At 41.4% G+C, this 27,426-nt stretch overlaps 1 protein-coding gene across 2 annotated transcripts; it reads left to right on the top strand.

The window, feature by feature from the left end:
• The first annotated feature begins 319 nt into the window (after positions 1-319).
• On the top strand, positions 320-14,759 carry LOC137188119 (protein-glutamine gamma-glutamyltransferase K-like). Of its 2 annotated transcripts, XM_067597543.1 has the most exons (14): positions 320-686; positions 4,439-4,731; positions 4,841-5,032; positions 8,777-9,028; positions 9,572-9,690; positions 9,780-9,887; positions 11,060-11,237; positions 11,356-11,494; positions 11,595-11,787; positions 12,095-12,248; positions 12,349-12,633; positions 13,520-13,680; positions 13,784-13,920; positions 14,025-14,759. In XM_067597543.1, the coding sequence occupies exons 2-14, from the start codon at positions 4,440-4,442 to the stop codon at positions 14,185-14,187; spliced, it is 2,373 nt and encodes a 790-aa protein (XP_067453644.1). In that variant the 5' UTR covers positions 320-686; position 4,439; the 3' UTR covers positions 14,188-14,759. The 2 variants fall into 2 exon arrangements, with proteins under 2 accessions (XP_067453644.1, XP_067453645.1); XM_067597544.1 differs by lacking the exon at positions 320-686 and having other exon boundaries at positions 3,168-4,731.
• The last annotated feature ends 12,667 nt before the right edge of the window (positions 14,760-27,426 follow it).

Below are 27,426 nucleotides of genomic sequence, written 5' to 3'. Positions count from 1 at the left end.
AGTCTGATGTAATCTAAAGTTTAATGAATAATGAATGAATGAATGAAAACTGGAATTCATGACTTGGACAGGACCCAAGCCTAAAGAGAGTTGGATTCCAATATTAACTATTAATTTTTTATAATTATAATTAACTAATAATTATAATAATATCAACAATTATTATTACTATTACGGCTTCAGTATCAAGCCTAATTATGATTACTATTTTCTCCACACCCTTCTATAATCATGAAGAGTTTACACTTAATAGATAGATGGTCAATAGAAAGATCATAAATATCACAAATCTGCTGCTTAATATGAACTAAATGTAAACTTAAAAATGAGAAATAGTGAAAAGAAGTGGAGGGCAGTGAAAGGATTTGCATTTAAGATGGTATATAGAGAAGCTGACAATGAAACAACTAACCTACTTTTGTTATTATTAGTCAAATTGTCATATTTTACTGTGAAATTTAAATGCTACCCTAGCTCGCTAAATGATTTCAGTTGTTGTTGTTAGAGAAAATATCTGACCCACCTACTGTCTGTGCAGCAGGAGGGCGTGCCTTCTCTGTCTTAGCTCACAAGTATTTAAAGGAGGTCTGAACTTGTAGCTCATCCGTGAAAAACACAAAGACACATCGAACAGAAGATTTCTTCTTGCAGTCGGCATTGTCACATTTCCTCTGCTATTGAACTGAGTAAGTGTGAATTAGCTGTTTGACATGCAAGTCTATCTATTAATAACCTGATAACTACACCATTGATTTATGATATTGTGTATGACATTGTTAACTATATGTAGCCATGCTCACATTCATTTGCATTGAAACTTTTCTCCTAAACAGAGCACTTTCAAAAGTATTTAACTTAATTTAAGTATTTTTATTTAAGCCTTACTGTCATGTCAGGATTATACAAATAATAATCTAGGAATTTCAACGACTGTCATTTCTTGTATGATTAACTCTGTTACAAAAGGTTTTAATGTTGATCTGTTTCCAGAATGGACTCACTCACAACTGCATGGGACAACTAAAGAGTATATTTTTAGTTTTTAACCCCATTAAAGTGGAGTGGAAGATGTTCCTGGGGAGCCTTTCTTTAGATAAATCTGTAATATTTTATATCATATGACTTCCTGCAACATTAGCTAATGTCTATTTGTGTGTAACAAATCAATGTAATCATGCAAAACATTTGCATTACTTGTGTAGGGTCAAATTCAGAGTGTTTGTGCTGTCTATGCCTTTTCCAACATAAACTAGTGAAGGCCCCTTTGTTTCTCGGTTTGTATTTTCTCCCCAAGGCTAATGGGTCATGAGTGTAGCTGAGGGATGGTTACTGGATCATCACCCTCCTAGAGGAAAATATCCAACAGTGATGAATAGCACACAAGTATGTTGTATCTGGTGCTGACGTCATGGGAGCGAACATTCATTTGACATTTGGGAGATTTTGAGACATTCGTTAGCCAAATTTTCTATACCTGTGTGTTTGACACATTAATCTGTATGTGGGCTCAAACAGCATGTTGGACACCCAGACATGTGCCACAGGAGTCAGCAAAAGTCTGCTCTAAATAGTTGGGATGTAACACAGCAGATGATCAAGTGATAAGAATTTCATCTCATAGCAGGTTCAGTTGTCGGGCATCTTATCATTCATACAGTGTCACACAGTCTTACTGTGTTAGTTACAGTGCAGTGCAAACATTTATGTTTTATTTATTGGATGTAGCAGCAAAGAGTTTTGTTGATCTGTGTTGGCAGGTCTCTTTTCTTGGTTTGAGATACTTTGTGGGCAGGCCCGGCTCTAAACAACAGGAGGCCTTGGGCAAGATTTTCTTTGGGGGAACTATGAAATAAAATTATAAATTATATGTAGAGTTTAGCTATATATGTAACTATTTAAACCTATTATTTGTTTTATGAGGACCACATGACAACCATTTGATTGTACTACCACAATGTGGCAAGAACATTCCTGCAATCTATAAAATGAGCATAATCCTTGCATGACATTAGTACACAAAACACACATTTGTAGTAAACATGCATTAATTCAATAGATGTTGATCAAAAGAATTGGCTAATATTCGCCTGTTAATTGTTAAAGAATATTGGTAACAGTTCCTTCATTTGCAATGAATGACTCCATGACATATACCTGAATCCTGACTTCTGCTCTCTGTCTTTGTTTTCTTCATTTTTTTTTTTTTTTGGCAACACCAAAGGAATACTTGCATATCGTACTTTAGCAGCATAATAATCGACTGGACAGTTGCTGCAGCACCTGTGCCAATAATATCCATCTACTGACATGATTGACATGGGGCCCCTGGGTCAGAGAGATGTTGACTGGCTTGACATGATCTATCCATTGAGGAGGGGGCCCCCTGTACTGTCACAGCCATTGACTGGCTTTATGTTTCCCAGCAACTTTCTTCATTAAAAAAAAAGGATTTTTGGAGCCCTACGCAATTGCGTATTCAGCGAATAGGGCGGGCCAGTGCTGTTTGCAGGCAGAGTGTAATCCTGACCATATGGAGCATCATTCCATGCAATCCTTCTCCTCAACCACCCTTGGAGGGATAAATTGGACTAAAAGTTTGTGAGGGCCCACCCTGCAGTGATCATTCACAACCCAATGAGGCTTCCCAGCTATAGCTGGTGTGTTAATTTGTAGATGAAAATATGTAAGTTTTGAGATAGAGCTACATTTAGATGAACAGATTTAAACTATGCTAGCAGCATGGCTCTGTGCGTGCTAATGACGGTCAGGCGGTCCACCACTTTGGTCCAGACTGAAAGTTCTCAACAACTGTTGGGACGTATTGCCATGAAATTTTGTACAGACATTCATGGTCCTCAGAGCAGGGGCGGATTTAGTAATTTGGGGACCCCCGGCAGACTCTGTCTTGCTTTAGTTTTACACTTTCTCTAACTGTGAATGTTGGTATGAATGTTGGTACTTCTTTCTAAAAGGTGCAGTGTGTAGAGTTTAGTGGCATCTATCGGAATGGACTTGGCAGAAATAATATTAATATTATTACTGTCATGTGTGCATTAATATCTAATGCACACATGACAGTAGTCAGCATGTTTATCAGGTTATGGATTTTCTTATGCAAACTGTTTTGTCAAGCTGTTTTCAGCCTTGTCTGTCATTAGCAATGTGACGCACAATCATGAGCTCAGAGGAGCCGCTCCCTCTCCTACTACAGTGTCTGACTGTGATTTATTGTACTCACTGTCTCAACTTCATTGGCATATGAATAAGGTGTGAAGTAATTGTCAGTCTTGCTATTGTTTCATCTGAACCTGTTTGGTCACTGTGTAATGGTCACTGCTACTGAGGAATGTAAAGTGTGTGGGAGAGGCTTTCATTAGTTACAGCATTTCTTGAAGGGTGGAACAACTACTAGAAAGATGCACGTTAAATCAGAGTGAGATGAAGCAAGGTTCAGCCAGAAATGTGACTCAAACCTTTGTTGCTGAGAGGTGACAAAGCCTGGTGTTATAAGCTTTTACACACAAAGAATATATGTTTCACAGTACAATTGTAAATCATAGCACATGCTCAACTACCCAGAAAAACCTCCTGGATGCTTTCACTGACTCATAAATCAGATTGTAATTCAGCATCAGTGAATCAGCTCCAGATGTGTCCTGATGATATCACAGAGTCAGAACAGCCTTCCAGCTCCAGGCTATGAGGGGTGAAAGGAGGGATATGTGCACAGCTCTAAAATGAACTATTCAGGATAGTTGTATGATTTAATCTCTACTCGGCAGCAATATTAGCAGATCAAATGAACAATTCTAACAGTGTTTTCTTGGAAATGCAAGAAAAATATTGTTCATGTATATCAGACATGATCAACTCCTCTTTGTAGTAGGTTGCATCATCAAAATATCCGTATTAATCCGTATTAGCACATGGGAATCTATTTTAAAGGAAGATCTCTAGAGGGGTTTCTAAAAAAAGAACAGAGGCATTGTTGCAGTTTTGAGGTTTCAGGAGGGGGCAAATAACAGCCAATAACAAAAACTAATTAAAGCATGTTTTTGTGTAGCATCCATCAGTGATGTGGTTGTCAGCTCATGTCTGGATGGTGTGTTGATTAAAAGTGCTGCTCAACTCAGCTGAACCGTTGAGGAAAAGCCTTTTCTTCCATTATTTCCTCTTTTAAAGTAACTGGAGTTCAATAGATTAACTTTAATCAAATGTGTCGGTTTTTGCGGAATCAGAAGTGTGTTGAACATCTAACAAAGGAAAAACATACACAGTAGTCTTAGGAGTCAAACCTTTCTTAGGAAGACTTGCTTTTGAGCTGCATGTATAAATATGGTGTTGCCTTTTAGAAAACCAGCGCACACCCAATGACAATTATCTTCTAAATAACCCTTGTTCATCATAGATTTCCTCATTGTGTTTGTCGTTTTCTCAGGATGCCTGTAGAGACGCGTTCAATCAGAGACAGGTCTTCAGTGGGTCGGTTTCCTACTGTCACTCTTTTTGGCATTGGGGAGGACACAGAGGAGGAAAAGGAAGAACCAGAAGAAAACAACGTTGAGAAAGAAAACGCGTGTCGTCAGTGGCTGCGCAAGGTCTGCCCGTGCTGCTGCCCGAAGCCAAATGACGATGACATCACAGACACTCTGGTTACAGGGATTGATGATGTGGACAAGGAGGAAGGGACAGACGGCGAGAAGCCTGTGACTGGTGATAGCGAGCTTGATGGTATAACTGGCATCTTAGAAGTGCTCACAATTGCATTATTTATTGTATCAAACAAAATCAATGCCAGCCATAATATAGATTTCATTCTCTCTTATCTTTGTTTTCGCAGAACTCCTCCTCAAGGTGCGATCAATAGACCTGATGAAAAGTAAATTGGGGCAGAACCGTTTGGAGCATCACACAAATCTCTACCAGAGTGATGATTTTATTATCCGCAGAGGGCAGAATTTCCTGATGTGGATTACACTGTCTCGACCTTTTGACCCCAACACTGACAAACTTCACCTTGAACTTAAAACAGGTCAGTCAGTGTCCTTGACAGAAACTGTGCAGTGCTTACTAAACAGCGAAACACAGAATCTGAACACAAGAGTTCACCTATATATGCCAAAAGTTTCATGTCATGGTTTCATATCCTCAGAATAGTCTTACATAGAGACTTTCACAGCAACAAAATTGACTCCATAGGCAATAGACATGCTTATGATTACTAATTCAATTTATATGAATTTCCAACATGAATTTCCTCTAATCCTAAAAGGCCAGGTGTGAAACTGGATAGATATAATCCAGTACACTCCCTTTCTGCTCCTCCAAGAAACCTTATGCAGAGCTGCACATGGTAATTAAAGAGTTGTCTTTTTGCTGGAAAGTCAGAGGAAGGTGATGGGTTGAGGGCTGTGGGAGGAAACAATGTACCAGCAAGAAGTTTTGATTTTACTCTCATGTCTTGTGCAATTAATTTGACAGATCATGTGTGTGGAATATATGTGAATATACACATCTTATTGCATTTATGTGTAAAAAGATTTATAGATAGATCGGGATGGAGAGAGAGAGAGAAGGAGGTTTTTGGTTACTATTGCTATGGTAACAGTTCTGGTTGCTATGCTCCAGGGAGAGTGTTTTACAGATGCCAAGTCCTCAGTCCTGCTCTAACTAAAAATCCTACTGACAATTCACCATCGGTGCTGTTGCTACCAACTGTCTGAGCCTCAGCCCGCCACCTGTTTACCTGTTTTCATGTCTGCCTCTGCTCCTGCTCTCATTGTGTTGAACACTGTAAGGCAGAGAGGACAAAGACCAATATAGATCCTACAATTATAGCTGCATGGGATAACAAGTGAGGCTTGAAGAGAATAATTACAATGTCTCTTTTACAGAAAGGCTGTGCAACCATATTAGGAATGACAATTTTACCCATATGTTAATACTGAGGAAATGTAGATGGTTAAATGAACAGTTGCTATTCTGCAAATAGGCTGGCCAAAATAATACTAGTACCTTTTTTTTTCAAATTATACTTTATGTTGTTTCTTTGGGAGAAGCCATGAGGTAGAATTGACTGACTCCCAGATAATGCCAGATTTTATATTTTTCCAACCTATTAAGGCAGCAATGTGGTATAAAAAAAAATAAAAATAACAATACTGATCATGAATAATCATCCGATAATTTTAAAAAAGCCATCTGTCACAACAACAATAAGCAGGAAGGCAGTAGCAGCTGCAAATAATGACAGTTTTTCAGCTTTTAAAAATCTTGCCACCACTCTCCAAATGGTGGATATTTCATTTCAAAACAAACTAAGCAAGGCCCATTTTTCTTCTCATATTTCAGTTTAAACAGTTTTCAACCATGCATACGATAACATGTACTTAGATGAAACACTGTATTCTGAGATGTGAGAAGCTAATCACAGTTCAATCTAAAACAATACTGTTGTTTTTAAAATTCAAGTGGAAGTCAGTGATAGTTGAATGCTTTGGTTTTGTGGTTTGCGGTGCGTTTCAAAGTCCTGCTAATGGCTCAGAGAGGCTGCAATTTTCATAACACCTCACAGAATGAAAGTGTGGGTCAAATTGAACTGCACTCTGACAATTTTGCTATTCTTAGAGTCTTACCTGTTGCAGGGCTGAAAAGGTAAAGTTTTTCTTGAGGATGCAGTAGATAAAAGGCCTTGATGTCATTAGAATCAAATTGGTTTGTCACCCCTGGGAGCCTGAACGTATTCAGCTAATTTCATGGCAATGTGCCTCTTAGATTATGAGATACGTTGTGGGCGAAGTTGACATTTGGGCTTTGGGGTTGTATAAAAGTTCATTGAGTGTCCAAAATATTATGGTCCAACTGGATTTAAATTGTGTGTTTTTGTCTGCACAGCATACACATCTGTTCTGTGAATCACATGTCCTGTGTTTGCCTTTGAGAAAAATATCAGAAACCAAAAGGGATAAAATGTATATTTTTGGATCTTATTATGGGGCTTTCTATTTTTGCATTAAATCATCAAATTGCCAATCAAGTCAATCACTTAATTTCAAATGATATTTGAATAGCAGTAACGTCACTGCACTGTCATAGGCAGATGGTCACAATGACTCTGAATAACAACCCACATTAGCATTCCTTGTGAAGTCTCCCTCTTATCTAATTTACAAACACGAACACACATCTTGTCCTGCACCTTAGCTTGTTGAACGAGCCACCAAACAAACAAGCAGATGAAACGACACCGCTAACATCAGTTAGCAGGCTACATAACTAATTAGCTGCTCAGCTGCAGCACATTAAATATCACTTTGGTCCATTTAGATGCTGATGTCGTCCTTAGTCTTCAATACCACTGCTAACGACACACTGTCTGCCTGTGGCTTGTAAACTACAGCTCAAGTTTGTTTACTTTGTCTCGTTCACCTGCCAGGACCCAGCCTGCCTGCTGCTGTCAATCAAACGCAGACACCGACACGCCCCTCCAGCCACTGAACCAGAAAAGGAGTATTGCTGATAGTTTTAAGAACCTTCTTCCTTTTATTGATAAAAATATTGACAATGAATTTAAAATAACACTGACCTCATTTTGGACTGCAAAAAGGGATGAGTAAATATGATTTCAGTTGGACTAGTTTGACATTTTTGTAAATATACTTATTTACTTTCTTGAGTATAGCAAAAAGACTGGAAATAGTGGGGACATCTTCTTGTCTAACTGTGACTCAGCCCAGTGTTCTTGATGGCTCTACCTCTGTGAACAGTAAATATCATAGACCTTGTCAAAGTGTTGATAGCTGGGAAATTTAGACCTGGCAGTGACAGTAGACACTGCTGCATAGTGGCTCAGTAGACAGCACTGTGGGCTCCATTTGGCACGGTCTTTATTGTCCATGCTAATGATTTTGTCACTCAAGCTAGTGGTGTTAAGCACTGCTTCGCTGTCAGTCTGTTCCTCATGCCTGTTGCCCTGGTGGGTCCCTGCAATTTTTCAGTTTCTTGGTTAGTGTAGTAATGCAGTGGCTCATATGGTTCTGTTCACAATGGTCATGTCTTTCATTTCAGGTTTCTACTATCACACACGTTCAGCAGTGCCTCTGACCATGACTGAATCTGATAAAAAAGAGAACATCTGGTGCTGAAATTGCGTTGAGTGACTTGGTTCTGTTAAGGCATTTGTAAACACAGCAAACAAAGACAAGGTCACACCCACTGAGGGTAGACAGTAAAAACCAGGGAGGGCTGTAGTTTTCCATAGTCACTTTGGGAGGAAAGCTCAGTATTCCTGCAAAATGGAGCGTTTCCAAACAAGCTGTATGCAATGTTGGAACTGAATAGACTATTTTGTTGGCTCTCATTAAAGATTTTGGTGGTCTCTCTTTATGCCTAGTATGCAGAAGCCATCAATAGAAGTCATCAGTATAGTTCATGACAGGCAGTGCAGTAACATTGAAGCTGAGGAGCAAACTGCTGCAGAAGCAAAGATTACTTTTATAGTGCAGATACACTGAAATTAAATTCTGTCATGACATGCATGTGTACGTGTTGCCAGGACAGTATATGATGGATTCTTTGTATTTGGTTTCTGTTTATTGAAACCTACCACAAGGTAGGAATGCAGGTGTGGCTTAAATTGAGCAGGGATGAATGACACTGTTGACAGGGTGAAATGTGGGAAAAAGAAAAAAAAACACAGTAATTAAACTGTGTGCCAGCGTTTGAGCATGGTATGACATGTGTGATGTGCAATGTGTGTCTCTCTTCATCTTCTCAGGGCTCCTGCCAACAGTGTCAAAAGGAACCCATGTTATTGTCCCTTTGGTGGAAGACTTGGAGGACGATCGCTGGGAGGCTGCCATTGTGGAACAGAAGGACAAAAGGATAAAGCTGTCAGTCAATTCTCCACCTACAGCAGTCATCGGTCGATATCAACTCATAGTGGAAACAACTTGCCCGAATGGCCAGGCCACTTCCACGCATGACCCTGCTAATGACATCCACATGCTGTTCAACCCCTGGTGTGAAGGTAAACACGGGATAAAACACAAGGAGAAATTGTGACTTCCTTAGCTGCACAATTTAACCACCTAAGACACATGTAAGGTTGATATCTCTGGTTGATTTAGTACAATACAAAACTTTTTTTTTGGGGGGGGGGGTTGGAGAGTTCATTCAACTCTGTGGTTATTTTTAAGGGCATGCAATGTTGTTAAACAACAGTGTTTGACCTCCATTTCTGAAAAAATAGTGTAAGACATCAGGACAAGCCTAAACAATGAATATAATAAAACATTTATAGGATATTTGTTCACAGACTGTGACAGGCCTGATAAAGTCTTGAATAAAACATTACCAAATGGATATTTGCTGCAGGACTTTTGTCACATCTTGTTTCTTGAAACTAGAGACATACTGCAGACACAATTGTAGAAAGAAGCAAGATAAATGAAAAGTTGAAGCTTATGTCAGTGTGTCAGAGCCCCTGCTGTAGAATTCATGTTCATCCACTGTTCAAGCTGATTTCACATTATTTTCAATTTTAAAGTTGTTTTTACTTGCTCTCTGTCAGATGACACAGTGTTCATGGATGAAGAAGATGAGAGGAAGGAGTATGTCCTGAACGATGTCGGGCGAATCTACTATGGCACCAAGGATCAAATTGGAGTGAGGACCTGGAACTATGGACAGGTGAGTAGGTTGTGTGAACTTCCCACATCAGAGTTTGTTGAGCAGCAGTAACCCACTGGCTTTCTCTGTCTTGTCTGTCTCGGTTTCAGTTTGATGATGGGATTCTTGCTGCTTGCCTCTTTCTCCTGGAAAAGAGTGGGACTCCTCCATCTGGTTGGGGAGACCCGATTAATGTTGTGAGAGTCATCTCAGCCATGGTAAGACTTTGCAAACTGTTCATAATGAATATTAGGAGTGCAGTAACTGATTGTCTTACATACATATTTCTCATCATAACGTGCCAGTATACAATGACCAGATCAAGAGAAACCCCTATTCAGTCAGTACCATGTTGAACTAGCTTTAGCCATGATAAGTTGCCACACATCATGACAGTGGTTCAGCAGTACAACTGTAACATCCAGATCTAACCTAACCCTACAGACATAACTGCTTTGTGCAACTGTTCATGGGTCGATGCTCATTTCAATGGATGCTGCATTCAAATTCATCACTAAGGTGTTTAAAATTGCCACAGTGGGATTGACAAGGGATTTTTCCCCTTTTTTGAGCACTGACACAAATTGTACATTTTGATAAATGTAACTTAGCCATGCTTAAATATGCTGTACTGGCAAAATCATGCCATTTTTAGCCATGGTAGCGGCATGGGTATAGGGTTGGCAATGTCAGTCTGACAGCCAGCCTGTCAGTCAGTTGGTCCACCACTTTGGTTTCTTTAGACCCGCCATGAGGTGGACATTTATGGCTTTTAGTGAAATGTATTGACAACCATAAGATGGTTTGTCATGAAATTTGGCAAAAATTTCCATGATTCCCAGAGGATGACTCCTAATGATTTTTCTTCAAGCACCATCATGAGTTTGACATTTGTAATTTTAGGTGAAATATTTCCACAACTATTGGATGGACTGGCATGAAATTTGGTTCAGACATCCCACATAGTATGAATAATAATAACTTTGGTGATCCCCTAACTTTTCATTTAGCGCCATCATCAGATCAAAATGTAATTTACTTAAAATTTCCAATACTTTGGTTTATGACCAAACATCTGCAAAGCTAATGATTAATTCCCATCAGTCTCAGCGGTACTAGTTAGCAAATGTTAGCATGCAAGCACACCACACTAAGATGAACATGGTAAATATTGTACCTTCTTAACATCATCATCACATCATGTTAGCATTGCCATTGTGAGCATGTTAACATGTATGACAGTATGACTGCGCCTCAAAGAACTGCTCCCAGTGTTGTTAAAATCTGTTTGCACACACTTTAAACACATGGGAAAGGAGGTCTCACTCCTTCTGAAGCTTCAAACTCAGAAGTATATTGAAAAAACATTCTTTCTTCTTCATTCATCCAGATCAACTCCCTTGATGACTTTGGTGTTGTGATGGGAAACTGGTCAGGAGATTATTCAAGTGGAACTTCTCCAACAGTTTGGAGTGGAAGTGTAGAAATCCTGAAGGAATACCATAAAAACAATGGCACCCCCGTTAAGTATGGCCAGTGCTGGGTTTTTGCTGGCATATTCACTACAGGTTAGTTGATTGTGTTTTTTTTTTTGGTTTTTTTTGTATGTGCTTGTATAGGTCTGTAACAAGAAAATGTCTCACAAATATTGACCCTAGATGCCTACTCACTGAATCTTCTTTGCAGTTTTACGGTGTTTGGGTATTCCTGGTCGAACTGTGACCAACTTCAGCTCAGCCCATGACACAGACGTCTCCTTGACAACGGATATCTACTTCGACGAGAACCTGGATCCTATAGCTCATCTCAATGCAGACTCTATCTGGTGTGTACTATAATGCTGCTTTACGTAATACATTTTTACTCATCATAACATGCATCACTCTCTAGTTTATTAAGCCTGACTTTCAACTCTTCTCCTTAAGGAACTTCCACGTGTGGAACGACTGCTGGATGGCTCGTCCAGACTTGCCTCCAGGCATGGGAGGCTGGCAAGCTGTTGACGCCACTCCTCAGGAGACCAGCCAAGGCACCTTCCGCTGTGGCCCTGCTTCTCTTGCTGCTGTCCGCAATGGTCAAGTGTACCTCAAACACGACGCTCCGTTTGTGTTTGCTGAGGTTTGTGAAATCTGTAATTTACCTTGAAAGAGCACTGCAGCAATGCAGTATTACACTTCCATGAAGCTGCGTGACTCCCAAGACCTATGCAACAAACAAAACTCGCTAAAATACACTTTCCTCACATTTGTGACCCACAAGAGTGACCAACTGAGCCTCTAGTTGTTTAGTGTTGAAAGATTATGCATGCACTGTGTACTAATAATGAGCCATATGGCACACATCAAAAGATGCGCGACGTCTCCCATCTGATCAGAGCTTCATTTTTTAACTCCCTTTCTCACCCTTTCCCTCTGTGCATCTTCAGGTGAACAGTGACAAAATCTACTGGCAGAGGAACCTGGATGGGACCTTCACTCAAATCTTCAGTGAGAAAAAGGCTGTGGGCTACTCCATCAGCACCAAAGCTGTTGGCTCTGATGAGCGCAGTGATATCACACACCTTTACAAATACCCTGAAGGTATCATCAAACTAATTGCAGACACTGACATGCTCACTTAAAGGAGATCACAGGCTTTCAGGGTATGCTTAATTAGCTCCACATTTCTTGTGATTTTCAGGCACAGAGGAGGAACGCATTGCTGTGGAAACAGCATGTCGCTATGGCTCCAAGTCAGATGCCTATTCCTCTCCCATAGCAGAGGATGTCTCTGTAGAAGTGACCATGGATGGTGAAGGTCCTAAAATGGGAAAAGATGCAGAGCTGACCATCACATTGCGAAACAGCAGCTCAGAGAATCGTAAAGTCATGTTGCACAGCCAAGCAGCGGTCATGTACTACACCGGTGTCCACAAGGCCACTGTTATTAGGGACAAGACAGATGTGGACTTGCTGCCCAATGAGGGTGAGTGGAGCTTTTATGGTGGAATTTCAGGGAGAACATGTATGTGTTGGGTTGTTTTTGGCTACGCTTGGCTTTATGGATAACAATAACAGTCTGTTGGGTAGTTGGAATGTCCACCTCTTTCATCCAGACTGAAACATCTCAACAACTATTGGATGGAGTGCTATGAAATTAGGTGCAGATATCAATGGTGCCCAGAGGATGAATCCTAATGACTTTGGTCATTCCTTAACTTTTCATCTAGTGCCACCATCAGGTCAAAGTGTCAATTTGTCCAAATACCCGCAAAATTAATGGCATTCCCATCTGCCATAGTATTTTGTGTGTAGTGGCAATTGGCAAATTGTTAGCATGTTAACCCTAAATTAAGATGGTTAACATAGTAAACATGATACTTTAGCATTTGGCTCAAAGCTCAGCTTTTCCTAAATACAGCCTCACAGAGACACTAGCATAACTGTAGACTTTCTTGTTTTTTTCATTATACAGGTGTTAACAGAAAGACTTTTATTCTTTTAGCAGCATGAACATGTTTTTCTCACAAGCTGTGATTGTATTTCCTTTGAAGCTAAAATGTGCAAATGACAAAAAAATAGTTGCCTGTTTTCCATTTAAACACAATACTATGAAGCTGTATATATCCTAAATTTTGAAGTCTGTGACTCTATGAATCAGCACACAACCTTAATATCAGAAAATACTTAAAATTTACAGTAAAGATGAAGAATCTTTTTTTCAAAAGGCACACATAGCCAGCTCATCAAAGCTCACTATCTAACACAATATACTATGGGTTTGCTGAGGAAAGGAGTACTGTTGCTATCAGACATGTTTTTAGTTTGTATTGTTGCTTTTAATATACTTATTTGCCATCTCCTATCTACAGTAAATATTTTGGAGTGGACCCTGGAGTACAAAGACTACAAAGACGAACTGGTGGACCAGGCTGCCCTGATGCTGACACTGTCAGGCAGGGTCAAAGAAACACAGCAGGTCTTGGCCACTCAGTTCAGTTTCCGACTCAGGACCCCAGACCTCATCATAAAAGTAAGCCAAACAGCTCACAGGGAAAATGTTAGTGGTAAGAAGATTAAAATATCATTTCAGATCTAACAATGTTTTCTTTCTTCTTTCTTTTTCTCTCACACAGCCCATCGGGAAGGCTGTGGTCGGGGAGAAGATGGCAGTAGAGATTACATTCACTAACCCACTACCACAGGTGCTGAAAGCAGTGATGTTCCACGTGGAAGGACTGGGCCTTCTAACTGCTCGAAAGATTAATTATGGGTGAGGAGAAAAATATACTTTATATTGTGGTAGTTTTTTTTTAAACTCCCTTGTCTATCTTTCTCTTTTGTAACGGCCATTGTCATTTCCTGTCCTACCCTCAGAGATATTGGCAGCCGTGCCTCCGTGTCTCTGACTGAGCACTTCGTCCCCACCCTGCCTGGGCCGAGGAAATTACTGGCTTCACTGGACTGCAAGCAGCTCACACAGGTGCATGGTGTGACCAACATCACTATACAGAAAAATAGCAACGGTGCTCTACAGTGATTCAAAAACAAAGGAACTTTGACTCTGAATGTTGAGAGTCATTTCCTCCATATAGACACAGACAGAATTTCTGTCTTTTTCCATATAATTTATATGTGGAACTAGTATTTATATATACAAAGTTATGACACTGCAGTGCAGCTTTATTTTACATGAAAATTTCGAAATGACTAATCACCACAGAGAGAAAACTAATTATCAAACATCTAGGAAAAATACAGGATTTGTAGGTCTTTACCTCAGAATGGACAGAACTTTTTGTATTTTATGAAAACCAGTATTAGTTTGCAATAAATTCCTTTATAGTTTAATTTGGAGAATTTTATGACAAGGCTCTACAGTATACTGGTGTGTAGGGTGCAGTGATTCCTATTCCTGAGTCCCACAGTAACTGCAGATGTTGGACAGTGTGGCAGCTTTAATGCAAGATGTGTGCTTTTGTGAAGTTATATTGAAATTATGATTTGTATTTATAAATGCTATATATTTATTTTGTTTACATTGCCATGTGCTGACAGTACAAGAATATTTTATTTAAATATGTAAAAAATGCTGTAAATGCTCTGCATCAATAAAACACAACTGATACACGTATCCTGGAGTCTGGTGACTTACTGATATAATCTGGCATCTCTACAGTTTGTTTCTGATGTTGGTATCCAGTCAGTTGGATACCACAGAGATAAGAGCCTCCAGCAGTTAAAATATTTTGTAAAAAAGGTTTGTGTGGTGGTAGGGTGTTCAAAAGGCTCTGGGACAAGGGATGAGATATTATTTTACTGGATGCCAAGCATAGTGAGCCACCAGAGAAGACGCAAATGGTGAGCAAAGTGGGTGAAAGCCCTATGGAGCTGAAGAACCACCTTTACCAATAGGAAAATTACCATATCTGCCTCAGGGTAAGTGAAGTGTTGTGAGTATTAAAGTTAGTTGGTGAACTTAATCTATCTGAGCAGTAGTAATGTTGGTTATTTGTGTAATGTAACTTTACAGCTGGGATATATTTTGGCTACGACCAGTCTATACTTACCTTGCATAAACTTCAAGTTTATCTAAAAGTAAAAACACAGCCAGTTCTTGTGTAGCAAGCTTTTGTTAGTGGGATTTCAATTCCCTCTCAATTCCCTTAATTGCGTCCATGTTTCTCTAACTTGCATCTTTTCTTTGCATCTTTAGTCCCTCCCAATAAAGATGCAAGGAAAAGATGCGAGGAGAGAGGAAACAAGGAGAAAGTTTTTAGAGAAATGAGCAAGTAGGTCTATCTGCGGACTCGCACCCACTTTACTACATGACACACCCACTTAGTTGGGTTTAGGCAGGAGCAGTGAGATGTTTAGGGGGTTAGGGAGTGTGTTTTGTAGTAAAGTGGGTGTGTCATATAGTAAAGTGGATGGAGCTGGATAGCTGTCAGTCAGCTTTAACATTGTAGAGACTTTTGATGGAGTTTGTATCCACATATATACACTGTCCTTATACTAATAAAGGCTCACAGTTATCATTGCCAGAGCAGCTGTTTTCTCTCTGCAGCCAGTTACCTGTTTGATAAACACCTGCACATGAATAAAAACCTGCATTCTGTATTTATACTGTGTAATGTGACCTGCTCAGATGCACATGAACCATTTCTACTGACAGAATGAGTTTATATTTATTAATTATTTGTGTCTGTATTTATTGATATTTGATTGTAAATTAATTATTTATTATTTATTTATTAACTTATAAACACTGGAAATTATTTATTAGCGAAATGTTTAAAGTAGAAATTATATAACTCACAACAAACCCAACGCTCAGGGATTTTCAACCCGATTTACCATAAATTATGGCAAAGTCAAATATAAATGTTTAGAAAGTGTTTCTTGCTGACAGACAGAATCTCCTCCTCTGTCTGAATATAACTTTATCCATGATGAAGGTTAATGAGGAAATAAAAGATTGCGAAAAGAAAAAATCTAATAAATGAAGAAAGCTGTTTATGGTTCTTTTGTTGGTCATAATTAACACATATCCTGTTTTTAACTAGATGGTGAATCAGAAAACAAATAAAATATAAAATCTGGGATAATACACTTGAGTTGAATCTGTATGTCCACTCCGGTAAAAAATGCAGTGATGTTGTGATGAGCAATCAGCTGCAGGGTCCAATCAATAACCGATAGCCAATAAGGGGATGTGTCAGCCGGTAAAAGACGTCAGGAAGGCTGCTCTCATGTATCCTCGCTCATGGCTCTTCAGAACAGAAATAAGAGCTTTGGGACGGCCTTAATGATGCTGGGCTGGAACGGCTTCCGGGTCAAGCGAGGACCAAGGAGCAGAGATTGACCTAATAAGGGAATTGAGATGCATCCATAGTCATATCAAGTTAGCTCCTTAGCTCCTGTTTTAATTGACTAATAAGAGTGCCTCTGTCTGCTTGACGGCAGTTTAGCTGTTGTCACAGCCGTCAGGTGGACAGGTTTTGTTTTGGCTGTCCGCTGTCTTTTAAAACCCTTCCTATAATTTGTGTGTTGAAAGTGTAGAAGATAAGATAATACCGTAAAGTTAATGTTAATGTTTTTTACTGGATGACTTTTTCATTTGAAACACATGGCTGACAAAAGGAATCTCATGCTGCATTCATGACATATGGGAACTGAGGAAATTCAAACTCAGATTTTCCTATTTCCCACTCATCTAACATCATTAAAACAGCCCAAAAAAGAGTTGGATTTATGAGCTTACATGACATTGATTAAGGTACAAATACAGTGCAGTGATACAGTGATACAGAGGTACAGCGCATTTTCATAATACTGTAATAAATCTGAGTTCAGACAGAAACCAGAACTTATATGGGATAAATGACAGAGACCTCAGAATAATCGACACCAGACCATCAGAGTATCAAGAAAAATAGAAATCTTTATTAAGTAAACACCAATAAAAAGAAGGGGCTTCAGAGTTTCACTAAATAGGATAGTTATGCCATTTGAGGGGGAGTCAGGGCTGGCCACACTATAAAATTTCACACCACCATCCAAAGATGCAAGACACTACAAGGATAAGAGCACATCACCACAACTTCAGGAAATGCCTGACAGCCCACCACACTGCACACAGTGGAGTCGCATGTCTACTTTAAGAAAGAGGGTGGGGCCAATACAAGACCTCCCCCCACCCGGGACCCAACTCAATCCCACCCAGCTTCTTTCCTGTCCCCACGACAATAAAATACAACAACAAATACACAATACATACAAGTTAAAATATATACTAAACTTGCGTGGTCGACGAGACCCCCCCCCCGGGGTCTGAGCTTGTGGCACCGTCCAACTCCCCGGGGAACCACGGCTCCGTCGGACGGCGCAGCAGGTGCACAGGCAGGGAACGGCGGCGTGCCGGAGGCAGCAGCGAGGTTGAAGAGCAGCGGCGGCGGCTTGCGCTCCTAAAGCCCCAGCCCTAACTAACTAAAGGAGGCAGCAGACCGCCCCTCCTAACACAGGAACTCACTAACCCCCTATCGTACCTGTCTTCGTCGCCGGCAGCCCTAAACGGCAGCGAACGACACCCTCCCGCTCCCGGAATGAACGCAGCCACACCGCAGAACAGTACGCTCTCCCGACCTCCACACACACGAATGCCTGCTCTTCCCTTCCCCTTTTTCAGAGTCCCACAGCTGCGCAATCAGCCACACCTGACACTCATTAGTCCATCACTTGTCAGTCCAATCAAGGTATCTTCGCCAATTCACATCACACTTTCCCCTCTCCTAATGAAAAAGACTCGTCCCCGAGTCACTGCACTATCATCTGGTAATCTTGCGACCAAACAGGTGGCCTCCGGTGACGTAGGGGGCGACCACCGGAACTCCCCTGACCGTTGGACTCTGGCCTCTCCTCTTGACTGGAGCAGGCTGCAGGTGCATCCTCAGGGAAAGGGCCCACAGATGCGGGGGAATCAGAGCAGTTTTTTAGAGGGATCCTCTGTGTTCCTCCAGCTCCGGAAGACACGGAGCCTTGAGCCGCATGACCCCTTAGTGGCAACCTCTCTCCTTCCGATGTCCCCAGGTCAGCTGGGCGGCGATGATGGACCCAGCCCGCACCAAACCGGACCTCTGAACGCTGTCGTCTAGGTCTGGTCAGCTGAATGTCGGGTCTGTCGAGTCCGTCAGCCCTCCTGGACACTGGATCACTGGTCACTGCCAAAGAAGAATTATAGGGCTTAAGCCGGTTGAAATGCACAACACACTCAGGGCCTCCCTCCACTGACATTAGTCTATAGAGCACATCTGTCACTCTTTCGACCACCCTAAAAGGGCCTTTATACCTCCTCTGTAACTTGGGACACAGCCCTCTCTTCCTAGCCTTGTTCTGCACCCAGACTAACTCTCCCTCAGAGTAGTACTGAAAATTGGCCCTAAAATCATAAGAATTTTTCTGTTTCTCTGAGGCCCTGGACTGATGTCTTCTTACTGCCTCTACAACTGTCGAAAGTGTCTCTCTCATCCTGGACACATAGTCATTAACAGAAGAAAAATGTTCCTGGGTGTCTAGGTTTAACATGATGTCAATAGGCAGAACAATTTCTTGCCCAAACAAGACTTTATAAGGAGTGAATGCAGTACTGGCATGAACACTACTCCGATATGCCAACATCACATAAGGCAACAGAGTGTCCCAGTTTAACTGGTTGTCCTCTACAAACAACGACAGCATGGACAACAGGGTACGGTTAAAGCGCTCCATGAGGCCATCTGACTGGGCATGATAAGGGGATGTACGAGACTTGTGAATATGCAAAAGCCTACACACCTCCCTGAACAAAGTAGACTCAAAATTTCTGCCTTGATCTGAATGGATACTGCGGGGAACCCCAAAACGACACACCCACTCCTCTGTCAGCACTTTAGCGATAGTGCTAGCTTCCTGATTAGGAAGAGGAAAGGCCTCAGTCCACTTTGAAAAATAGTCCCATATCACTAGGATATACTTATTCTTACAAGGGGTTTCTGGAAGAGGGCCAAGGATATCCAGTGCCACCCGTTCAAAAGGTCTTGATGTAACTGATGGCTGCAACGGAGCACATGGAAGCTTACCCTGGGTCTTGCAGGAGGAACAATCTACACACTCTTTCACCCATTTCTTAACATCCCCAAACCATCCTGGCCAATAAAAACGGTCCTTTACCTTCCCTTGTAATTTATGCACCCCCAAATGACCCCCCGTGGCGTCATTGTGTAGCTGTGCCAAAACCTTAGGTATCAAAGAACAAGGGAGGACCACCTGTGTTTGAGAAGCAGCGTCAGAATGGGCAGGGGGGATCCTCACCAACCTAGATCCTTGCACATGCAGTTGACTCCAAACAGGAGCATACTTATGTAATTCAGGGTCATCTGGCATATGACACTCATCTGCCTGCTTTTTACAGTCTATAATCTGCCGTAGCTCTCTGTCATCCATTTGGGCTTGGGCTAGCTCATCTATCTCCCTTGCTTCACTAGGGGGACCGTGAGGGATTTCCTGTACAGCACACACTTTAGAGATCTCCTTGCTTGTCTCTTTACTGGCTGGCAACTCCTGACCCTGTCCTCCCCCATCACCGAAGGCAGGCAACTTGATAGGCTTCGCCTCACCTGTATCAATTTCATGCATTGTCAAATGAGTTCTGCCCAAATCGGTTTCACCCCGGCTAAAGACAGAGAGATTCCGGTGCAATAACTGTTTTACTGCCTCGGTTTGTTCAACGGAGAGACCCTTATCCCCCACCCAAAATTGACTCATGAGGCTGTCGACTGTCCAGGATTGTAAAGCGTCACCCCCTTCCCCGGTACATCCTCCCACCTCATCAACCTCTATGTCAGTAAAGAGCGTACCCACTTTCATGCCCTTTTTCAGTGGTAAAGCATCACTAGTCACATTAATAACCCGTACTGGCAGTGTCCCCTTCTCCACCTTACAAACCACACGGGCTACCAATAGGTCACAGTGTTTAGACAGGGCTGAGGTGGGTTCCAACATCCCCTCTGCATAGTCCCCCCATGCACTTTGGACCATACCTGAAATTATGGCCTCACTCCGTGGTGGTACTACTGTATCATTCTGAACAACAACAGTTTGGGGCTGTGATGTTGGGTTAAGATCTACAAGGGGGAATGTCTTCCCCATTATCCGGCAAGTTTTCTCACCAAGGTCAACCACGGAACCATATCTGGACAGAAAGTCAAAGCCAAGAAGAATTTCTTCAGATGGTACGTCTGACACCAAAAAATCAGCAACCAAGGCCAAAGAATCAAATTGACATACTGTCTGCCAGCCCCCAAGAACCTCCATCGCCCCACCATTTGCTGCTCTTGCATCCCCAACATATTTTTGTAAGTCAGATCCTCCCTTAGTAATAGAAAGCCAAATCTGCTTAGGTATAACAGAGCGTGTGGCTCCAGTATCAACCAACACATGATGACTGGACCCACCTATCTTGGCTGCAAGATAGCCAGAGCCTCCTGTAGCCTCCTCAAGGGCCCTAGTAGATACCGATGAAGAGGGGGCGGGCATTGGGCCCTCTGTGCACGCCCCCTCTAGTTTCCCTGCAAATAAGGACAGTTGCGACGTATGTGCCGGTTACATCCACACTCCCAACATCTCCCTCCCAGCTCCATAGTCTCTCGTTTAGCTGTAGTATTGCCATATGTGTTAGCTGGCTGGGGTAAAGGGGTTGATGTAACTGGGGCAGGACGTACAGGGTTTGATTTTAAAACCTGTACAGTAGCCTGCAAAGACTTGACCTCCTGCCTTAACCCTTCCACCACCCCAAGCAAAGTTTCTATCTGCTCATCACCTTTAGACTTCTGTTCTGAAATCCCCCGAACCTTAGCATCTTGAGCTAAATGGCTATTTTCCAGGCCTCTAATGAGCTCAAGTTCGGAAGCCAAATTTATCGCAGCCTCTAATGTTACAGGTTTGGCACTGCGAAGGCCAATACGCAAATCTCCACTGCCCACATGAGTGATAAAATGGTCCCTTGCCAATAAGTCTTGAGTATTGAGGTCTGCAGAAGGGTAGGCTCTAGCGACCAGCCGGCGACAAAGCGATACCAAATTCACGGACAGTCTCATTATGAAGCCTCCTTCGTGAGGAGAAGCTAGCCCTGTTCCAATCATCACTATCACAGGGATCTAGACACCTCCCCATAGCATCTTTCAACAAGGTATAATTAGTTTTAGCTGCTGCTGATAACCCACTGTAAACCTCACGGGCTCAGCCAGACAATAAGAGACTCATAAATTTTAATCTTAATGATTCATCCCAATTGTTTACATCAGCAGCCATCTCAAATTGCTCGGCCCAGTCTGACCATTCTCGTCCAGCACCAGTAAAAGTCTCTGGCATAAAAACTGGGCGGGGAGTTGCAACATTAGCACTTGAAGGAGGAGGGGCATCTTGGTTGATGGCTAACTCAACAGGTTGAGGTGCTCTGACATTTTTAAATGATTTATCCCACCGCTGCCACCAGTGTAATAAATCTGAGTTCAGACAGAAACCAGAACTTATATGGGATAAATGACAGAGACCTCAGAATAATCGACACCAGACCATCAGAGTATCAAGAAAAATAGAAATCTTTATTAAGTAAACACCAATAAAAAGAAGGGGCTTCAGAGTTTCACTAAATAGGATAGTTATGCCATTTGAGGGGGAGTCAGGGCTGGCCACACTATAAAATTTCACACCACCATCCAAAGATGCAAGACACTACAAGGATAAGAGCACATCACCACAACTTCAGGAAATGCCTGACAGCCCACCACACTGCACACAGTGGAGTCGCACGTCTACTTTAAGAAAGAGGGTGGGGCCAATACAAGACCTCCCCCCACCCGGGACCCAACTCAATCCCACCCAGCTTCTCTCCTGTCCCCATGACAATAAAATACAACAACAAATACACAATACATACAAGTTAAAATATATACTAAACTTGCGTGGTCGACGAGACCCCCCCCCCCCCGTCGGACAGGCAGGGAACGGCGGCGTGCCGGAGGCAGCAGCGAGGTTGAAGAGCAGCGGCGGCGGCTTGCGCTCCTAAAGCCCCAGCCCTAACTAACTAAAGGAGGCAGCAGACCTCCCCTCCTAACACAGGAACTCACTAACCACCTATCGTACCTGTCTTCGTCGCCGGCAGCCCTAAACGGCAGCGAACGACACCCTCCCGCTCCCGGAATGAACGCAGCCACACCGCAGAACAGTACGCTCTCCCGACCTCTACACACACGAATGCCTGCTCTTCCCTTCCCCTTTTTCAGAGTCCCACAGCTGCGCAATCAGCCACACCTGACACTCATTAGTCCATCACTTGTCAGTCCAATCAAGGTATCTTCGCCAATTCACATCACAATACTTAAGGTGCATCCCAATTCCCTTATTTGATCAGTCCTCGCTCCTTGATCCTCGCTTGACCCAGAAATCGTTCCGGTCGGCCATCTTGAAGGCCGTCTCAAAGCTCTTATTTCTGCTCTGAGGAGCGAGGATACACGAGAATAGCCTTCCTGAAGTCTTTCACTCGCCAAAATGCCCCCTTATTGAATATCAGTGGATGCTGCAGCTGATCAGACTGATCTGATACATCACAACATCGCTGAGTGAAAACCATAGACTGTAAAAAAATAATGGACATAGCCACCATGATGTCACCCACTGGTTTGTGGACTCCCGTTTTGAAGCATGGATGTATAAAGAGAACTGGATACAGCATTGGAGGAAGGGCCCATTCATTCCTATGAAAGTTGCCAAAAAGCCACTTCCCATTGTGGAGAAATTACCCAGATGAAAACATACTGCACACGCTCTATGGGCCCAATGTGCTCATAGAACATGTTCACTAGAGACTTACACCGGCCAAGACTGCTAACTTCCAGTTTAACCCTCCAGCTAACATGAATGGGGATAAAACGATTCAATTGTGCAGCTCTTCTAGACCTTTCAACGTGTGATGGGCCCGAGTGGATCAAATTCTGATTGTGAAACAAGTCATTTCATGGGGGCTGTGACGCTCAAAAAAATTTATCCGCTGATTAACAGATTTGCTTTCTACATGTAAGTCTATGGGGGAAGTCTTTTTGGGCCCAATAACATCATGTGACGTAATTACACGTTTGGCCACAACTCTCTTCATTCACTCTCTAGCTTGCTCAACCACAGCTGCTCTCCCTCTTTTTCCCTTTCTCTTGTCTTCTTTAAAAATGAGTCGAGAAGCAGACAGCAAAGCCTAAAATTACTTTTAACATTATCAAACCAAGATAAATGTCCTCTGCGCCTCCTAGATACGTCTTTTTACTCCCTCATGGCAGGGTTGTGTAGCTCTGATCAGTCTGATCGCCAGCTGTGATTTGCCATCACAGCGTTACGTTGGGTTGTGGTTCTCCAAAAGTTGACTCTGGATCAATTTTCTCACCATAGGCCGCCGCTGTGGCCAAAGCCTAAACTGAATGGAAGGACTGGCGTTTTCACTGCACCGCCTGATTTGGTCTGAATAGGGCCTTATGCTAGCTGCTCGCTGCTAGTTTGGTTAGCACAGTGCATTTACAGTCTATGGTTAACTGTGATAATGCTAATGCTAATTTTCACTAGCGAAAAACAGGCCTAAAACCATTAAAACAAAATGTACTTACTGGAAAAACTGAGCATCTGACTCCTTAGAGGGTCTTTGAGTACAACCAAATGCTGAACAAGACTTTTTAGGTGACCAAAATGTTACAGTTAACTTTCATGAACTGAAAACACACTGAAATAGCAACGGCTACGAGTATACCTATACTCTGTGAATCTGAGGTTATACCACGGTTACGTTACCTAACCAACATTGTTGCTGTGGTAGTGACTTGTCAATCAAAACGTAGCCACGCTCTAAAGCATACCCTGCTTTATTATCTATTTCACTCTAAATGGGACCATAATTTACAAAATGAACATCATGCTGTATTGAAGATTTGAAACTCGCGATTGAGACCATAAACTCATTAGGAAAATGCTTACTCGGGTAATAAATCAAGTGACAGGTAGGGTAATTTTCTCATAAACTTCCATACAATCAGACTTCTTTTTCGAGCCAGTGGAGTCGCCCCCTGATGGCCATTAGAGAGAATGCAGGTTTAAGTCATTTCCACATTGGATTCACTTTCCAGACCCCGACCTACCCACTTGGTGGAAACAGATTACATATTCAACACAAGTGTACCACTCCCTATATTTTATTTTTCTGATTCATTATCTACTCTAGTTAAAAATCTGTTAATTGTCAGTCTGATCAACAAAAGAACCACAAACAACTTTCTTCATTTATTAGAAATATTTTTCTTTTCATGATCTGTAATTTTTCCCATTAACTTGTATTATGGATAAAATTAAAGTCAGGGAGAGTCTGTCTGTCAGCAAGGAGCACTTTTTGAATACATTTATATTTTACATTATTTATCATCATTTCCATTCAGTCACATGTGAGGCTTAAAATTCCTGAGCGTTGGGTTTGATATGAGTTACATAATTTTCCCTGAAACATTCAGCCTAATTTCCTGTGTTCAAAAGAAACCTTAATCATATTCTTCTAAATAATGAATTCACAGTCGGACTAAATTAAAATTAATAAATAATATAAACTCCTTCTGCCAGTAAAAATGGTTCATGTGCATCTGAGTAGGACAGTATAAATACAGAATGCAGGTTTTTATTCATGTGCAGGTGTTTATCAAACAGGTAGCAGGTGCAGAGAGAAAACAGCTGCTCCGGTAATGATAACTGTGAGCCTTTATTACTATTAGGACAGCACACTTGTGTACAGACAAAACTCCATCAAAAGTTGCTACAGCTGTTAAAGCCAACTGACAGCATGACACTTCAGAGGAAAGGACGTCTCATTTCTCTAAAAATGTATTTCCTCGTTTCCTCCCTCCTTGCATCTTTTCCTTGCATCTTTAGTGGGAGGGACTTAAGATGCAAGTGAGGAAAACGTGGACACAATTTAAGGGAACTGTACCCTTAGATACATTAACTTCAAGGAACTGTCCAATATTATGGAAAATACTAAGTCATCCCAACCCTTACCAAATTTATGAGACTAAATGGTGAGACACAAATTGTTTAGGATGCAGGGGATCAGGCATTCTCACCATTATCCATAATGGGATGGAAATTTCAACCGATAACATGCCGCAATGGACAGGTGATTCTTGTTATCTTTATGTAACATAAATTCAGAATAATAACAGTGTCTCCACATGGCATCCAGTCTCCTCAAGCATTTTGTATTTTATTTACCTACTTAAATCTCACAAAGACAGAGGCTTTTGCAAATTCAGACTGCAGGAGTGGCAATGAGCCAAGGCACAGGATCTTTTTTATTCATGACACTGTTGGAGTTTCTGACTAGTAATGTTTGAGTGGTGTTAAAATTTATTTTGCTGCTCCGCAGTGGGAAACTTCCCAAGTCCCCTCTTTTCAAAAACACATCATAAGGCCCAACAGCGAAGGTAAAAGCCCAATTAATCACTTCACCTTGCCACCCCACACTCTTCATAGATATTAACATCTACAGCTAATCTTCTTTGGTATGCTGGTGTGTGTATTGTCGCCAATGGGGTGTTAACATCTGGAGCACAGTGAGTAGATTTCAAAAACTGTTATATGCATAAATGAAATGAAGGGGTTTGCAGTGTACGCCAACTGTCCATGTGGTTGTATAAAGAAAAATACTTTCATCAGTCTTACTCAACACTCTTCTAAGCGCACATACATACATAAAAATACATACATAAAAAAGTTGACCTTGCTCACAATGGACGTTCATATGGTGGAAAAGCACAGATGTAATCATTGACATTAATGATGACTGTCCCATTTAGGTGCCAGCATGTACACAACCAGGGACCTGATAGTGCATCACCTTAAATGGAACACAGCAATAGGTAACGTTATTACACCCGTGTTTCACAAATAAAGATGTCTGCCATGAATCAGATGTACAGAAACACCTGGACAATGTATTTCAATACTGTTCACTAGCCATGCAATAAATACAAGTGGTTAAACTGGAAGAGTTTCAGTGGTCATAACCATAATGTCTTTTTTTCTCAGATAAAGTGCTTTGAACCTTTTTTCATACACTGTCTAACATTACTTTTTGTCCCTGGTGCTTTGTGAGGTGTATAAAGCATTATATGTGTTATATCCTTCTGCTGAAGGATTTATGGTGGATATGATTCATGTTATTGCCAGTGGCCAGGAAAAAAAAGGTGCTCGATTAACCTCCCAGCAAAAGGGAGCATTCATCCTGTTATATGTAACCTGCAGATATAACATGTCAACTCAACAAACCCAACCATGCATGCAGGGAAAGTTCACTTTATTTTACATCTGTTCATGCAGAATGGGATAAAACATTATTCAAAATGTTTTGTTTTTGTTTAGACTACTTTAGGTGTGTTAAATCAATATTTTGAGTGTTCTTTGTGGTGGTGTTGCTTTGGACTGCATTACATTCAAATGAATGTCTAAAATTCATGTCACTTAATGTATGTACATATAGTAGTAACACCACCACAAAACTTCTCAGATACAGTTTCTGTTCTGAGAAGTGCTGGTTGCTCAGTGCTTCCTAACAGGGCACAATTCATACAGTAAAATTTCAGCATGTGTGAGGGCTTATAGGGCTGTACGGTATATAGAGAAAGTCACTGGAGCTGGATAATAGCCATGTTATTAGAGACTCTTTATAGGATCTTCTTGGGAATAGAAAATGGGGCTGAGTCTGCTGAGAAACCTTACCACTATAGAGCGAAGCACCAGTTGTTTTCTTGTGTGTTATATTTTTCAGGCACTCCTGCCAAATTATATAATGTCTCAAATCCTGACTGAATGTGCTCTGTTAATATGGGTCACCAGTATTTCACTTCTGATGGCCAAGCAGAATGTGGGCGACACAAGAAAAAAAGCAAGAAATTAGAATATAGATGTTTCAAAGGTAAAAGCTAATGTGCTGCTTATCATTAAACTAAAAGCCCTTAGAGATTTAATGTTTTCAACAAGGCTGCAAAATCCTCTAAATTTGTTATTTCAATTAAGACAATGCCTAGATGTTTTTAATGTGCATCTGGATCTGTGTCAAATATACTTTACATGACGTTGGTTTTAACCTAACCCTGTTTAATCCCTGCTTTGTACAGGGATGAATAGTTAGTGTCATGACCACTAAATTATAGCCATTTAAAAT

Source organism: Thunnus thynnus, chromosome 8 (assembly GCF_963924715.1).
Source record: "Thunnus thynnus chromosome 8, fThuThy2.1, whole genome shotgun sequence".
Lineage (NCBI taxonomy): Eukaryota > Metazoa > Chordata > Actinopteri > Scombriformes > Scombridae > Thunnus > Thunnus thynnus.
Note: the sequence above shows the minus strand (reverse complement) of the source record. Positions and strands in the feature narration are given on the sequence as shown.